Here is an 18,569-nt window from a genome sequence, read left to right on the forward strand (position 1 = left end):
CAGGACATGTATACCATCATGGGTCAGTACATGTATACCATCATGAGTCAGGACATGTATACCATCATGGGTCAGGACATGTATACCATCATGGGTCAGTACATGTGTACCATCATGAGTCAGGACATGTATACCATCATGGGTCAGGACATGTGTACCATCATGGGTCAGTACATGTATACCATCATGGGTCAGGACATGTGTACCATCATGGGTCAGTACATGTGTACCATCATGGGTCAGTACATGTGTACCATCATGGGTCAGTACATGTATACCATCATGAGTCAGGACATGTGTACCATCATGAGTCAGGACATGTATACCATCATGGGTCAGTGCATGTGTACCATCATGGGTCAGTACATGTGTACCATCATGGGTCAGTATATGTGTACCATCATGGGTCAATACATGTGTACCATCATAGGTCAGGACATGTATACCATCATGGGTCAGTACATGTATACCACCATGGGTCAGGACATGTGTACCATCATGAGTCAGGACATGTATACCATCATGGGTCAGTACATGTGTACCATCATGGGTCAGTACATGTATACCATCATGGGTCAGTATATGTGTACCATCATGGGTCAGGACATGTATACCATCATGAGTCAGGACATGTATACCATCATGGGTCAGGACATGTGTACCATCATGAGTCAGGACATGTATACCATCATGGGTCAGGACATGTATACCATCATGAGTCAGGACATGTATACCATCATGAGTCAGGACATGTATACCATCATGGTTCAGTACATGTGTACCATCATGGGTCAGGACATGTATACCATCATGGGTCAGTACATGTATACCATCATGGGTCAGTACATGTGTACCATCATGGGTCAGTACATGTCTACCATCATGGGTCAGGACATGTATACCATCATGGGTCAGTACATGTATACCATCATGAGTCAGGACATGTATACCATCATGGGTCAGGACATGTATACCATCATGATTCGGTACATGTATACCATCATGGGTCTGGACATGTATACCATCATGGTAGGAAGGACATGTATACCATCATGAGTCAGTACATGTATACCATCATGGGTCAGGACATGTATACCATCATGGTAGGAAGGACATGTATACCATCATGGTAGGAAGGACATGTATACCATCATGAGTCAGGACGTGTATACCATCATGAGTCAGAACATGTATACCATCATGGGTCAGGACATGTATACCATCATGAGTCAGTACATGTATACCATCATGGGTCAGGACATGTATACCATCATGGGTCAGTACATGTATACCATCATGAGTCAGGACATGTATACCATCATGGGTCAGGACATGTATACCATCATGAGTCAGTACATGTATACCATCATGGGTCAGGACATGTATACCATCATGGTAGGAAGGACATGTATACCATCATGAGTCAGTACATGTATACCATCATGGGTCAGTACATGCATAACATCATGGGTCAGGACATGTATACCATCATGGTAGGAAGGACATGTATACCATCATGAGTCAGTACAAGTATACCATAATGGTAGGAAGGACATGTATACCATCATGAGTCAGTACATGTATACCATCATGGTAGGAAGGACATGTATACCATCATGGTAGGAAGGACATGTATACCATCATGAGTCAGTACATGTATACCATCATGGTAGGAAGGACATGTATACCATCATGAGTCGGTACATGTATACCATCATGGGTCAGGACATGTATACCATCATGGTAGGAAGGACATGTATACCATCATGGTAGGAAGGACATGTATACCATCATGGGTCAGGACATATATACCATCATGGGTCAGGACATGTATACCATCATGAGTCAGTACATGTATACCATCATGGGTCAGGACATATATACCATCATGGGTCAGGACATGTATACCATCATGGTAGGAAGGACATGTATACCATCATGAGTCAGTACATGTATACCATCATGGTAGGAAGGACATGTATACCATCATGGTAGGAAGGACATGTATACCATCAAGGTAGGAAGGACAAATATACCATCATGAGTCAGTACATGTATACCATCATGGTAGGAAGGACATGTATACCATCATGGTAGGAAGGACATGTATACCATCATGGTAGGAAGGACATGTATACCATCATGGTAGGAAGGACATGTATACCATCATGGTAGGAAGGAAGGGTGTCCCATACATAAGTCTTCCTTAACATACATTCATTTTCTCTTATGTTTGACCTTCGTTTTCTTTAATGGTGACGTTGATAATGTTTGACAGAAGGAAGCTTCAGGAACAGTTTATCACTTCCTTATGTTAGAAAATATGTAAGAGACAGTCATTTATGTTAAGTAGTTAACATAAAGAAATAAAATGTAAAATGTATAATTTACCAGAGCCAAACGGCCATGCATAAGGCAGCGGTGTCTGTAAACACAAATAAATCAGAGCCTAAAATGATGATAAACAAAAATCTATGTTTACTAAACATATCCACAAACTAAAACAGTAATTGACTGTCATTATAAAGTAAACAACAGGTGATGTAGTAGTCAGGTGTAGGAGTCAGGTGTGGACACCATGGCAGGTTCCCAAGCAACGTGGATCGATGGTCTAGTGGTCCGTCAGCAGCTGCTGCTGTGGGTCTTCTAGTGCCGGTGACGCAGACCACCACACGGACCATCTCTCCTCCTCACAGCCGCCTGTACCTGCACTAACCCACCACCACACCAGCCACCTGCCTACACACACACACACTCACAAACCCAAGCTCTCAGTGAAGGTCAGTATATATCACTTGTACGGCGTCAATAATGCTACACCTGGGATATGGTCAGCTGGGATCCTGTCCCAGGTACACATCGTACCTGGGATATGGTCAGCTGGGATCCTGTCCCAGGTACACCTCGTACCTGGGATATGGTCAGCTGGGATCCTGTCCCAGGTACACCTCGTACCTGGGATATGGTCAGCTGGGATCCTGTCCCAGGTACACCTCGTACCTGGGATATGGTCAGCTGAGATCCTGTCCCAGGTACACCTCGTACCTGGGATATGGTCAGCTGGGATCTTGAGGGCGTTGGTAGATATGAGACTGTGCCACAGTATAACAGTTGAGGGTGTTGGTTAGGATGGGGCTGTGCCACAGTATAACAGTTGAGGGTGTTGGTTAGGATGGGGCTGTGCCACAGTGTAATGGTTGAGGGTGTTGGTTAGGATGGGGCTGTGCCACAGTATAACAGTTGAGGGTGTTGGTTAGGATGGGGCTGTGCCACAGTGTAATGGTTGAGGGTGTTGGTTAGGATGGGGCTGTGCCACAGTATAACAGTTGAGTGTGTTGGTTAGGATGGGGCTGTGCCACAGTATAACAGTTGAAGGTGTTAGTTAGGATGGGGCTGTGCCACAGTATAACAGTTGAGGGTGTTGGTTAGGATGGGGCTGTGCCACAGTGTAATGGTTGAGGGTGTTGGTTAGGATGGGGCTGTGCCACAGTATAACAGTTGAGGGTGTTGGTTAGGATGGGGCTGTGCCACAGTATAATAGCTGAGCGTGTTGTTAGGATGGGGCTGTGCCACAGTATAACAGTTGAGGGTGTTGGTTAGAATGGGGCTGTGCCACAGTGTAATGGTTGAGGGTGTTGGTTAGGATGGGACTGTGCCACAGTATAACAGTTGAGGGTGTTGGTTAGGATGGGGCTGTGCCACAGAATAACAGTTGAGGGTGTTGGTTAGGATGGGGCTGTGCCACAGTATAACAGTTGAAGGTGTTAGTTAGGATGGGGCTGTGCCACAGTATAACAGTTGAGGGTGTTGGTTAGGATGGGGCTGTGCCACAGTGTAATGGTTAGGATGGGGCTGTGCCACAGTATAACAGTTGAGGGTGTTGGTTAGGATGGGGCTGTGCCACAGTGTAATGGTTGAGGGTGTTGGTTAGGATGGGGCTGTGCCACAGTATAACAGTTGAGAGTGTTGGTTAGGATGGGGCTGTGCCACAGTGTAATGGTTAAGGGTGTTGGTTAGGATGGGGCTGTGCCACAGTGTAATGGTTAAGTGTGTTGGTTAGGATGGGGCTGTGCCACAGTGTAATGGTTAAGGGTGTTGGTTAGGATGGGGCTGTGCCACAGTGTAATGGTTAAGTGTGTTGGTTAGGATGGGGCTGTGCCACAGTGTAATGGTTAAGGGTGTTGGTTAGGATGGGGCTGTGCCACAGTGTAATGGTTAAGTGTGTTGGTTAGGATGGGGCTGTGCCACAGTGTAATGGTTAAGGGTGTTGGTTAGGATGGGGCTGTGCCACAGTGTAATGGTTAAGTGTGTTGGTTAGGATGGGGCTGTGCCACAGTGTAATGGTTAAGTGTGTTGGTTAGGATGGGGCTGTGCCACAGTGTAATGGTTAAGTGTGTTGGTTAGGATGGGGCTGTGCCACAGTGTAATGGTTAAGTGTGTTGGTTAGGATGGGGCTGTGCCACAGTGTAATGGTTAAGTGTGTTGGTTAGGATGGGGCTGTGCCACAGTGTAATGGTTAAGTGTGTTGGTTAGGATGGGGCTGTGCCACAGTGTAATGGTTAAGTGTGTTGGTTAGGATGGGGCTGTGCCACAGTGTAATGGTTGAGTGTGTTGGTTAGGATGGGGCTGTGCCACAGTGTAATGGTTAAGTGTGTTGGTTAGGATGGGGCTGTGCCACAGTGTAATGGTTAAGTGTGTTGGTTAGGATGGGGCTGTGCCACAGTGTAATGGTTAAGTGTGTTGGTTAGGATGGGGCTGTGCCACAGTGTAATGGTTAAGTGTGTTGGTTAGGATGGGGCTGTGCCACAGTGTAATGGTTAAGTGTGTTGGTTAGGATGGGGCTGTGCCACAGTGTAATGGTTAAGTGTGTTGGTTAGGATGGGGCTGTGCCACAGTGTAATGGTTGAGTGTGTTGGTTAGGATGGGGCTGTGCCACAGTGTAATGGTTAAGTGTGTTGGTTAGGATGGGGCTGTGCCACAGTGTAATGGTTAAGTGTGTTGGTTAGGATGGGGCTGTGCCACAGTGTAATGGTTAAGTGTGTTGGTTAGGATGGGGCTGTGCCACAGTGTAATGGTTAAGTGTGTTGGTTAGGATGGGGCTGTGCCACAGTGTAATGGTTGAGGGTGTTGGTTAGGATGGGGCTGTGCCACAGTGTAATGGTTAAGTGTGTTGGTTAGGATGGGGCTGTGCCACAGTGTAATGGTTGAGGGTGTTGGTTAGGATGGGGCTGTGCCACAGTGTAATGGTTGAGGGTGTTTGTTAGGATGGGGCTGTGCCACAGTATAACAGTTGAGGGTGTTGGTTAGGATGGGGCTGTGCCACAGTACAATAGTTAAGTGTGTTGGTTAGGATGGGGCTGTGCCACAGTAGTATATATACAAGGTTTACATGATTAGTATATACTTCACTAACAGATAACTGGTATTATATCACATTCGAAATATGTAAATATTTTTTCCTCCTATATCTTGTATCTTATCCCTGGGAATAGGGGATGAAGAATACTTCCCACGTATTCCCTGCGTGTCGTAGAAGGCGACTAAAAGGGGAGGGAGCGGGGGGCTGGAAATCCTCCCCTCTCGTCTTTTTTTTTAGTTTTCCAAAAGAAGGAACAGAGAAGGGGGCCAGGTGAGGATATTCCAAAAAAGGCCCAGTCCTCTGTTCTTAACGCTACCTCGCTAACGCGGGAAATGGCGAATAGTTTAGAAGAAGAAGAATAATCTTGTATTTAGACTATGTATAGTGTAAGAAGATATAATACAAGAAATAAAGTTATACAGAGAAGGTGAAGAGTGTTCATGTGTTGCAGGTGTGAGGCCAAGCAAGATGGTGAGGGTGTATGTGGCTTGGCTCCTGCTGGCTCTCACCACCGCCGCTACAGGCTCTCCACCAGCACCAGCAGGTAAACAAGTGTTCTGGTTGTTAGGTTGCCACATGATATATGGATGTTCATTCTAGGGTTGGCCGACATATGGTTGCCACGAACATACTATTATCTATCTCTCTTCTCTTCTCCTGTTGGTTACATTAACGAACATACTATCTATCTCTCCTCGCTTCTTGGTTACATCAACATATTAACACACCCCAGACACAGGAGGATGGACACTTGCATCTTCTGTTTCCTCCTTCAGACAAATACATGCCAGAAGGAGACGGTGTTCAGTCACTTGCTGGCGCCCCCTATGGTCGCCTTCCACGACAAGTCAGGTAACAATGAACTAACTACTGTACGTTTCAGCGGCGGACAAAGGCTGTTTCTCGCCAGCCAATATCTCGTCAACGATTCATTGTATCATTATGATATTTCAGCACACTAACACCCGGGCCAGATGTATGGCTGACATACCACATTGCTATATGTGTTATGTTCAGCACACCAACACCCGGGCCAGATGTATGGCTGACATACCACATTGCTATATGTGTTATGTTCAGCACACTAACACCCGGGCCAGATGTATGGCTGACATACCACATTGCTATATGTGTTATGTTCAGCATACTAACACCCGGGCCAGATGTATGGCTGACATACCACATTGCTATATGTGTTATGTTCAGCACACCAACACCCGGGCCAGATGTATGGCTGACATACCACATTGCTATATGTGTTATGTTCAGCACACTAACACCCGGGCCAGATGTATGGCTGACATACCACATTGCTATATGTGTTATGTTCAGCACTCCAACACCCGGGCCAGATGTATGGCTGACATACCACATTGCTATATGTGTTATGTTCAGCACACTAACACCCGGGCCAGATGTATGGCTGACATACCACATTGCTATATGTGTTATGTTCAGCACACTAACACCCGGGCCAGATGTATGGCTGACATACCACATTGCTATATGTGTTATGTTCAGCACACCAACACCCGGGCCAGATGTATGGCTGACATACCACATTGCTATATGTGTTATGTTCAGCACACCAACACCCGGGCCAGATGTATGGCTGACATACCACATTGCTATATGTGTTATGTTCAGCACACTAACACCCGGGCCAGATGTATGGCTGACATACCACATTGCTATATGTGTTATGTGAGGACTTGACTCGTGAACAAAATACAAAACCGAGTGGTCATATTGACGCTTTCCAAGGAAAGTCTGGCCCCCCCAACACCCTCCCAACTCCCCCCTTCTCGCCCTCATTATCCCTCCTCTTCTCCCCCTAACTCCTCCTCACCCAACCTTGTGTCCATCCCTATTTTCACATAACTTTAGTGTATGATTATAATAGAATGTTATGTAGGTGTATATGTATACGTATGATTATTGACTAACAGTATGGTACAATTCCATAATGTATGATTATAATAGAATGTTATGTAGGTGTATATGTATACGTATGATTATTGACTAACAGTATGGTACAATTCCATAATGTATGATTATAATAGAATGTTATGTAGGTGTATATGTATACGTATGATTATTGACTAACAGTATGGTACAATTCCATAGTGTATGATTATAATAGAATGGTATGTAGGTGTATATGTATACGTATGATTATTGACTAACAGTATGGTACAATTCCATAATGTATGATTATAATAGAATGGTATGTAGGTGTATATGTATACGTATGATTATTGACTAACAGTATGGTACAATTCCATAATGTATGATTATAATAGAATGGTATGTAGGTGTATATGTATACGTATGATTATTGACTAACAGTATGGTACAATTCCATAATGTATGATTATAATAGAATGTTATGTAGGTGTATATGTATACGTATGATTATTGACTAACAGTATGGTACAATTCCATAATGTATGATTATAATAGAATGTTATGTAGGTGTATATGTATACGTATGATTATTGACTAACAGTATGGTACAATTCCATAATGTATGATTATAATAGAATGGTATGTAGGTGTTAATGTATAGGTATGATTATTAACTAACAGTATGGTACAATTCCATAGTGTATGATTATAATAGAATGGTATGTAGGTGTATATGTATAGGTATGATTATCAACTAACAGTATGGTACAATTCCATAGTGTATGATTATAATAGAATGGTATGTAGGTGTATATGTATAGGTATGATTATTAACTAACAGTATGGTACAATTCCATAGTGTATGATTATAATAGAATGTTGATAATTACTGTACAACAGCATATTTACATACATGTAGTATGTAGAAGGTCGATTTTACGGTCCTTATGGTCAACCAAGTGAACACGATGTACTGCCATTGCCTGTGGTCTGGACCTTCTAGGAAATGTTATTGCTGTTATTAGTACATACTGTGTACCTACCCATCATAAACTGGTTGTTATTAGTACATACTGTGTACCTACCCATCATAAACTGGTTGTTATTAGTACATACTGTGTACCTACCCATCATAAACTGGTTGTTATTAGTACATACTGTGTACCTACCCATCATAAACTGGTTGTTATTAGTACATACTGTGTACCTACCCATCATAAACTGTTAACCTGGTCCAGTTAATATACTGTCAGTTTGTTGACTGGTCTCTTTCATATTTATATTATCACGAAATCATAATCTGCATACATTTTCGGCATATATACACACATATATATATATATATATATATATATATATATATATATATATATATATATATATATATATATATTTTTTTTTTTTTTTTTTTTTTTATACTTTGTCGCTGTCTCCCGCGTTTGCGAGGTAGCGCAAGGAAACAGACGAAAGAAATGGCCCAACCCCCCCCCATACACATGTACATACACACGTCCACACACGCAAATATACATACCTACACAGCTTTCCATGGTTTACCCCAGACGCTTCACATGCCTTGATTCAATCCACTGACAGCACGTCAACCCCTGTATACCACATGACTCCAATTCACTCTATTCCTTGCCCTCCTTTCACCCTCCTGCATGTTCAGGCCCCGATCACACAAAATCTTTTTCACTCCATCTTTCCACCTCCAATTTGGTCTCCCTCTTCTCCTCGTTCCCTCCACCTCCGACACATATATCCTCTTGGTCAATCTCTCCTCACTCATTCTCTCCATGTGCCCAAACCATTTCAAAACACCCTCTTCTGCTCTCTCAACCACGCTCTTTTTATTTCCACACATCTCTCTTACCCTTACGTTACTTGCTCGATCAAACCACCTCACACCACACATTGTCCTCAAACATCTCATTTCCAGCACATCCATCCTCCTGCGCACATCTCTATCCATAGCCCACGCCTCGCAACCATACAACATTGTTGGAACCACTATTCCCTCAAACATACCCATTTTTGCTTTCCGAGATAATGTTCTCGACTTCCACACATTTTTCAAGGCTCCCAAAATTTTCGCCCCCTCCCCCACCCTATGATCCAATTCCGCTTCCATGGTTCCATCCGCTGACAGATCCACTCCCAGATATCTAAAACACTTCACTTCCTCCAGTTTTTCTCCATTCAAACTCACCTCCCAATTGACTTGACCCTCACCCCTACTGTACCTAATAACCTTGCTCTTATTCACATTTACTCTCAACTTTCTTCTTCCACACACTTTACCAAACTCAGTCACCAGCTTCTGCAGTTTCTCACATGAATCAGCCACCAGCGCTGTATCATCAGCGAACAACAACTGACTCACTTCCCAAGCTCTCTCATCCCCAACAGACTTCATACTTGCCCCTCTTTCCAGGACTCTTGCATTTACCTCCCTTACAACCCCATCCATAAACAAATTAAACAACCATGGAGACATCACACACCCCTGCCGCAAACCTACATTCACTGAGAACCAATCACTTTCCTCTCTTCCTACACGTACACATGCCTTACATCCTCGATAAAAACTTTTCACTGCTTCTAACAACTTGCCTCCAACACCATATATTCTTAATACCTTCCACAGAGCATCTCTATCAACTCTATCATATGCCTTCTCCAGATCCATAAATGCTACATACAAATCCATTTGCTTTTCTAAGTATTTCTCACATACATTCTTCAAAGCAAACACCTGATCCACACATCCTCTACCACTTCTGAAACCGCACTGCTCTTCCCCAATCTGATGCTCTGTACATGTCCTTCACCCTCTCAATCAATACCCTCCCATATAATTTACCAGGAATACTCAACAAACTTATACCTCTGTAATTTGAGCACTCACTCTTATCCCCTTTGCCTTTGTACAATGGCACTATGCACGCATTCCGCCAATCCTCAGGCACCTCACCATGAGTCATACATACATTAAATAACCTTACCAACCAGTCAACAATACAGTCACCCCCTTTTTTAATAAATTCCACTGCAATACCATCCAAACCTGCTGCCTTGCCGGCTTTCATCTTCCGCAAAGCTTTTACTACCTCTTCTCTGTTTACCAAATCATTTTCCCTAACCCTCTCACTTTGCACACCACCTTGACCAAAACACCCTATATCTGCCACTCTGTCATCAGACACATTCAACAAACCTTCAAAATACTCATTCCATCTCCTTCTCACATCACCGCTACTTGTTATCACCTCCCCATTTACGCCCTTCACTGAAGTTCCCATTTGCTCCCTTGTCTTACGCACCCTATTTACCTCCTTCCAGAACATCTTTTTATTCTCCCTAAAATTTACTGATAGTCTCTCACCCCAACTCTCATTTGCCCTTTTTTTCACCTCTTGCACCTTTCTCTTGACCTCCTGTCTCTTTCTTTTATACTTCTCCCACTCAATTGCATTTTTTCCCTGCAAAAATCGTCCAAATGCCTCTCTCTTCTCTTTCACTAATACTCTTACTTCTTCATCCCACCACTCACTACCCTTTCTAAACAGCCCACCTCCCACTCTTCTCATGCCACAAGCATCTTTTGCGCAATCCATCACTGATTCCCTAAATACATCCCATTCCTCCCCCACTATATATATATATATATATATATATTATGATTAATAGTCATTTATATATATATATATATATATATATATATATATATATATATATATATATATATATATATATATATATATATATATATATATATATGGTGTGGGAGGCAAGTTGTTAGAAGCAGTGAAAAGTTTTTATCGAGGATGTAAGGCATGTGTACGTGTAGGAAGAGAGGAAAGTGATTGGTTCTCAGTGAATGTAGGTTTGCGGCAGGGGTGTGTGATGTCTCCATGGTTGTTTAATTTGTTTATGGATGGGGTTGTTAGGGAGGTAAATGCAAGAGTTTTGGAAAGAGGGGCAAGTATGAAGTCTGTTGGGGATGAGAAAGCTTGGGAAGTGAGTCAGTTGTTGTTCGCTGATGATACAGCGCTGGTGGCTGATTCATGTGAGAAACTGCAGAAGCTGGTGACTGAGTTTGGTAAAGTGTGTGAAAGAAGAAATTTAAGAGTAAATGTGAATAAGAGCAAGGTTATTAGGTACAGTAGGGTTGAGGGTCAAGTCAATTGGGAGGTAAGTTTGAATGGAGAAAAACTGGAGGAAGTAAAGTGTTTTAGATATCTGGGAGTGGATCTGGCAGCGGATGGAACCATGGAAGCGGAAGTGGATCATAGGGTGGGGGAGGGGGCGAAAATCCTGGGAGCCTTGAAGAATGTGTGGAAGTCGAGAACATTATCTCGGAAAGCAAAAATGGGTGTATGTTTGAAGGAATAGTGGTTCCAACAATGTTGTATGTTTGCGAGGCGTGGGCTATGGATAGAGTTGTGCGCAGGAGGATGGATGTGCTGGAAATGAGATGTTTGAGGACAATGTGTGGTGTGAGGTGGTTTGATCGCGTAAGTAACGTAAGGGTAAGAGAGATGTGTGGAAATAAAAAGAGCGTCGTTGAGAGAGCAGAAGGTGTTTTGAAATGGTTTGGGCACATGGAGAGAATGAGTGAGGAAAGATTGACCAAGAGGATATATGTGTCGGAGGTAGAGGGAACGAGAAGTGGGAGACCAAATTGGAGGTGGAAAGATGGAGTGAAAAAGATTTTGTGTGATCGGGGCCTGAACATGCAGGAGGGTGAAAGGAGGGCAAGGAATAGAGTGAATTGGATCGATGTGGTATACCGGGGTTGACGTGCTGTGAGTGGATTGAATCAGGGCATGTGAAGCGTCTGGGGTAAACCATGGAAAGCTGTGTAGGTATGTATATTTGCGTGTGTAGGTATGTATATACATGTGAATGGGGGTGGGTTGGGCCATTTCTTTCGTCTGTTTCCTTGCGCTACCTTGCAAACGCGGGAGACAGCGACAATATATATATATATATATATATATATATATATATATATATATATATATATATATATATATATATATATATATATACATATGATGCTGTAGGAATAAAATGATGACAACATGAGAAAACCAAATTTATTCATAATCACTATCAAAGAAAACGTCATCGTCTGAATTCATCATCACTGTTAATGTTAATAATAACGGGTTCGACTCCCTCGTGTATGTTGTCACTCCTCCAGTATTCTTCTTCATATTTACGTGAGTGCTGAACAGCTCCCGCCCACACGTCCTTGTGTACCAATTGCCTGGCTTCTTCCAATCTTGCCTTTACGTCCGTCCGGGTAAACCGCTGGAGTGTGGAGCGCACATGACGCTTCATAATCCCCCATACTTGCTCGATGGTGTTCAGCTCGGGGTGGCAACCGTATGACCTGGTGGCCCCACACACGGATGGTCTTATACTGGGGCTGTGGACGGTTCTGCTGGCAGAGGACCAGCAGCTCAGGGCGAGGACTGGCAGCAGCAAGTGGGATGGAAATCTTGCGCTGCTCCAGCCACCTGGTGATGAGGTCCGCCTTCCTGGTGGCCGTAGTAGGGCATCGACTCTCCTCCGTCAGCTGGCTGTGGTATGGTGCATTGTCTAGCACAAGTACCGATGGTTCTGACAGTGACGGAAGGAGCTGCGTTGTTAGCCATTGTAGGAACAGTTCTCCATGATAATCACCCTGGTTGGTCTTGGCTGGGTAGCACAGGTATGAGCTGTCTACAAAGCCTTCGTCCATGCCACCTGCGACCACTACACATCGCTCCCCTTCACCAGTTGGTACCTGACGTGGTGTTGCTTGGAACCTGTGTGGTATCTAGCCACTCCCTACTGTGGCTCATCCTGGTGGTAAACCACATATACCACCTTCCTTCCCTCCTCTCGGTTGCGCTGTAGAGCCCGGAGAGCGTCAGTCCGACGACACACAACGTCCAGCGATTCCCTCCTTACGTACATCTTTCGTTGTGACAGTCTGTATCCCACGGTGTGCAGGATCCACCAAACTGTTGTGACCGTCTGTATCCCACGGTGTGCAGGATCCACCAAACTGTTGTGACCGTCTGTATCCCACGGTGTGCAGGATCCACCAAACTGTTGTGACCGTCTGTATCCCACGGTGTGCAGGATCCACCAAACTGTTGTGACCGTCTGTATCCCACGGTGTGTAGGATCCACCAAACTGTTGTGACCGTCTGTATCCCACGGTGTGCAGGATCCACCAAACTGTTGTGACCGTCTGTATCCCACGGTGTGTAGGATCCACCAAACTGTTGTGACCGTCTGTATCCCACGGTGTGCAGGATCCACCAAACTGTTGTGACCGTCTGTATCCCACGGTGTGCAGGATCCACCAAACTGTTGTGACCGTCTGTATCCCACGGTGTGTAGGATCCACCAAACTGTTGTGACCGTCTGTATCCCACGGTGTGTAGGATCCACCAAACTGTTGTGGTATCCTCCGGGAGGTTACCATGTGTTGTCAGGTCGGCTGGTATGACCCTCAGTGTTAAATATTGTTTTACCGAACACGTCTTGTGGATGTGGCGCCATATTGCACCGAGGGTAAAGTTATCACAACCAGCCGATGTTGGTGCCGGGGAGGCTGTGGTGGTGGTGCCGGGGAGGCTGTGGTGGTGGTGGTGCCGGGGAGGCTGTGGTGGTGGTGGTGGTGCCGGGGAGGCTGTGGTGGTGGTGGTGGTGCCGGGGAGGCTGTGGTGGTGGTGGTGGTGCCGGGGAGGCTGTGGTGGTGGTGGTGGTGCCGGGGAGGCTGTGGTGGTGGTGGTGCCGGGGGAGGCTGTGGTGGTGGTGGTGGTGCCGGGGAGGCTGTGGTGGTGGTGGTGCCGGGGAGGCTGTGGTGGTGGTGGTGCCGGGGAGGCTGTGGTGGTGGTGCCGGGGAGGCTGTGGTGGTGGTGGTGCCGGGGAGGCTGTGGTGGTGGTGGTGGTGCCGGGGAGGCTGTGGTGGTGGTGGTGGTGCCGGGGAGGCTGTGGTGGTGGTGGTGCCGGGGAGGCTGTGGTGGTGGTGGTGCCGGGAGGCTGTGGTGGTGGTGGTGCCGGGGAGGCTGTGGTGGTGGTGGTGCCGGGGAGGCTGTGGTGGTGGTGGTGCTGGGAGGCTGTGGTGGTGGTGCCGGGGAGGCTGTGGTGGTGGTGGTGCCGGGGAGGCTGTGGTGGTGGTGGTGGTGCCGGGGAGGCTGTGGTGGTGGTGGTGCCGGGGAGGCTGTGGTGGTGGTGGTGCCGGGGAGGCTGTGGTGGTGGTGGTGCGGGGAGGCTGTGGTGGTGGTTGGTGCCGGGGAGGCTGTGGTGGTGGTGGTGCCGGGAGGCTGTGGTGGTGGTGGTGCCGGGGAGGCTGTGGTGGTGGTGGGTGCCGGGGAGGCTGTGGTGGTGGTGGTGCCGGGGAGGCTGTGGTGGTGGTGGTGCCGGGGAGGCTGTGGTGGTGGTGGGTGCCGGGGAGGCTGTGGTGGTGGTGGTGCCGGGGAGGCTGTGGTGGTGTGGTGCCGGGGAGGCCTGTGGTGGTGGTGGTTGCCGGGGAGGCGTGTGGTGGTGGTGGTGCCGGGGAGGCTGTGGGGGTGGTGGTGGTGCCGGGGAGGTTGTGGTGGTGGTGGTGCCGGGGAGGGCTGTGGTGGTGGTGGTGCCGGGGAGGGCTGTGGTGGTGGTGGTGGTGCCGGGGAGGCTGTGGTGGGTGGTGCCGGGAGGCTGTGGTGGTGGTGCCGGGGAGGCTGTGGTGGTGGTGGTGCCGGGGAGGCTGTGGTGGTGGTGTGCCGGGGAGGCTGTGGTGGTGGTGGTGCCGGGGAGGCTGTGGTGGTGGTGGTGCCGGGGAGGCTGTGGTGGTGGTGGTGCCGGGGAGGCTGTGGTGGTGGTGGTGCCGGGGAGGCTGTGGTGGTGGTGGTGCCGGGGAGGCTGTGGTGGTGGTGGTGCCGGGGAGGCTGTGGTGGTGGGGTGCCGGGGAGGCTGTGGTGGTGGTGGTGCCGGGGAGGCTGTGGTGGTGGTGGTGCCGGGGAGGCTGTGGTGGTGGTGGTGCCGGGGAGGCTGTGGTGGTGGTGGTGCCGGGGAGGCTGTGGTGGTGGTGGTGCCGGGGGAGGCTGTGGTGGTGGTGGTGCCGGGGAGGCTGTGGTGGTGGTGGTGCCGGGGAGGCTGTGGTGGTGGTGGTGCCGGGGAGGCTGTGGTGGTGGTGGTGCCGGGGAGGCTGTGGTGGTGGTGGTGCGGGGAGGCTGTGGTGGTGGTGCCGGGGAGGCTGTGGTGGTGGTGGTGCCGGGGAGGCTGTGGTGGTGGTGGTGCCGGGGAGGCTGTGGTGGTGGTGGTGCCGGGGAGGCTGTGGTGGTGGTGGTGCCGGGGAGGCTGTGGTGGTGGTGGTGCCGGGGAGGCTGTGGTGGTGGTGCCGGGGAGGCTGTGGTGGTGGTGGTGCCGGGGAGGCTGTGGTGGTGGTGGTGCCGGGGAGGCTGTGGTGGTGGTGGTGCCGGGGAGGCTGTGGTGGTGGTGGTGCCGGGGAGGCTGTGGTGGTGGTGGTGCCGGGGAGGCTGTGGTGGTGGTGGTGCCGGGGAGGCTGTGGTGGTGGTGGTGCCGGGGAGGCTGTGGTGGTGGTGGTGGTGCCGGGGAGGCTGTGGTGGTGGTGGTGCCGGGGAGGCTGTGGTGGTGGTGGTGCCGGGAGGCTGTGGTGGTGGTGGTGCCGGGGAGGCTGTGGTGGTGGTGGTGCCGGGGAGGCTGTGGTGGTGGTGGTGCCGGGGAGGCTGTGGTGGTGGTGGTGCCGGGGAGGCTGTGGTGGTGGTGGTGCCGGGGAGGCTGTGGTGGTGGTGGTGCCGGGGAGGCTGTGTGGTGGTGGTGCCGGGAGGCTGTGGTGGTGGTGGTGCCGGGGAGGCTGTGGTGGTGGTGGTGCGGGGGAGGCTGTGGTGGTGGTGGTGCCGGGGAGGCTGTGGTGGTGGTGCTGGGGAGGCTGTGGTGGTGGTGGTGCCGGGGAGGCTGTGGTGGTGGTGGTGGTGCCGGGGAGGCTGTGGTGGTGGTGGTGGTGCCGGGGAGGCTGTGGTGGTGGTGGTGGTGCCGGGGAGGCTGTGGTGGTGGTGGTGGTGCCGGGGAGGCTGTGGTGGTGGTGGTGCCGGGAGGCTGTGGGGTGGTGGTGCCGGGGAGGCTGTGGTGGTGGTGGTGCCGGGGAGGCCTGTGGTGGTGGTGGTGCCGGGGAGGCTGTGGTGTGGTGGTGCCGGGGAGGCTGTGGTGGTGGTGGTGCCGGGGAGGCTGTGGGTGGTGGTGCTGGGGAGGCTGTGGTGGTGGTGCCGGGGAGGCTGTGGGGTGGTGGTGCCGGGAAGGCTGTGGTGTGGGGTGCCGGGGAGGCTGTGGTGGTGGTGGTGCCGGGGAGGCTGTGGTGGTGGTGGTGCCGGGGAGGCTGTGGTGGTGGTGGTGCCGGGGAGGCTGTGGTGGTGGTGGTGCCGGGGAGGCTGTGGTGTGGTGCCGGGGAGGCTGTGGTGGTGGTGGTGGTGCCGGGGAGGCTGTGGTGGTGGTGGTGCCGGGGAGGCTGTGGTGGTGGTGGTGGTGCCGGGGAGGCTGTGGTGGTGCCGGGGAGGCTGTGGTGGTGTTGTTGACTATATTATTGACACAGTCATGCCCACCATGTGCACAACTCGCTCGTACGGCTTAATGTTATGTTACACATTTCGTCTCAGCTCATTATGATGATCAATATGATATGGCGACACAATCCACTCTGCTTTACTTTCATATGTATATAAATGTAATAATGTATGTTGGAACCAGAATATATTGTCTACACATCTAGTCAAACTTATGTACGTTCTACCACGGATGCATTCACGTTTGTACAACGTGACAACACGAAGACCAAATATTGTCCTGCATCCACGGAGGAAGAAGGACAACAATGATGATGATGACCGCGCCTCGGCAGAAGGACAACATTGTTGATGATGATGATGACCGCGCCTCGGCAGAAGGACAACATTGTTGTTGATGATGATGACCGCGCCTCGGCAGAAGGACAACATTGTTGATGATGATGATGACCGCGCCTCGGCAGAAGGACAACATTGTTGATGATGATGACCGCGCCTCGGCAGAAGGACAACAATGTTGATGATGATGATGACCGCGCCTCGCCAGAAGGACAACATTGTTGTTGATGATGATGACCGCGCCTCGCCAGAAGGACAACATTGTTGTTGGTGATGATGATGACCGCGCCTCGGCAGAAGGACAACATTGTTTATGATGATGATGACCGCGCCTCGGCAGAAGGACAACATTGTTGTTGATGATGATGACCGCGCCTCGGCAGAAGGACAACATTGTTGATGATGATGATGACCGCGCCTCGGCAGAAGGACAACATTGTTGATGATGATGATGGCCGCGCCTCGGCAGAAGGACAACATTGTTGATGATGATGACCAGCGCCTCGGCAGAAGGACAACATTGTTGATGATGATGATGACCGCGCCTCGGCAGAAGGACAACATTGTTGTTGATGATGATGACCGCGCCTCGGCAGAAGGACAACATTGTTGTTGGTGATGATGATGACCGCGCCTCGGCAGAAGGACAACATTGTTGTTGATGATGATGACCGCGCCTCGGCAGAAGGACAACATTGTTGATGATGATGACCACGCCTCGGCAGAAGGACAACATTGTTGATGATGATGATGACCGCGCCTCGGCAGAAGGACAACATTGTTGTTGTTGATGATGATGACCGCGCCTCGGCAGAGGACAACATTGTTGTTGATGATGATGACCGCGCCTCGGCAGAAGGACAACATTGTTGATGATGACCGCGCCTCGGCAGAAGGACAACATTGTTGTTGATGATGATGACCGCGCCTCGCAGCAGGACAACATTGTTGTTGATGATGATGACCGCGCCTCGGCAGAAGGACAACATTGTTGTTGTATGATGATGACCGCGCCTCGGCAGAAGGACAACATTGTTGTTGGTGATGATGATGACCGCGCCTCGGCAGAAGGACAACATTGTTGTTGATGATGATGACCGCGCCTCGGCAGAAGGACAACATTGTTGTTGGTGATGATGACCGCGCCTCGGCAGAAGGACAACAATGTTGATGATGATGATGACCGCGCCTCGGCAGAAGGACAACATTGTGTGATGATGATGACCGCGCCTCGGCAGAAGGACAACATTGTTGTTGGTGATGATGACCGCGCCTCGGCAGAAGGACAACATTGTTGTTGATGATGATGACCGCGCCTCGGCAGAAGGACAACAATGTTGTTGATGATGATGACCGCGCCTCGGCCAGAAGGACAACATTGTTGTTGTGATGAT

The 18,569-nt window shown here is 49.2% G+C and overlaps 1 protein-coding gene across 1 annotated transcript in view; it reads left to right on the plus strand.

Annotated features, from left to right (window-relative positions):
- The first annotated feature begins 2,603 nt into the window (after nt 1-2,603).
- Nucleotides 2,604-18,569, plus strand: part of LOC139762268 (uncharacterized) — a 51,006-nt gene continuing 35,040 nt past the window's right edge. The window contains exons 1-2 of the mRNA XM_071686862.1: nt 2,604-2,780; nt 5,811-5,903. Of these exons, the coding sequence (XP_071542963.1) occupies nt 5,828-5,903 (76 nt within the window). The 5' untranslated portion in view covers nt 2,604-2,780; nt 5,811-5,827. The remainder of the gene's footprint in view (nt 2,781-5,810; nt 5,904-18,569) is intronic.

This window comes from Panulirus ornatus, chromosome 43, assembly GCF_036320965.1.
Source record: "Panulirus ornatus isolate Po-2019 chromosome 43, ASM3632096v1, whole genome shotgun sequence".
NCBI lineage: Eukaryota > Metazoa > Arthropoda > Malacostraca > Decapoda > Palinuridae > Panulirus > Panulirus ornatus.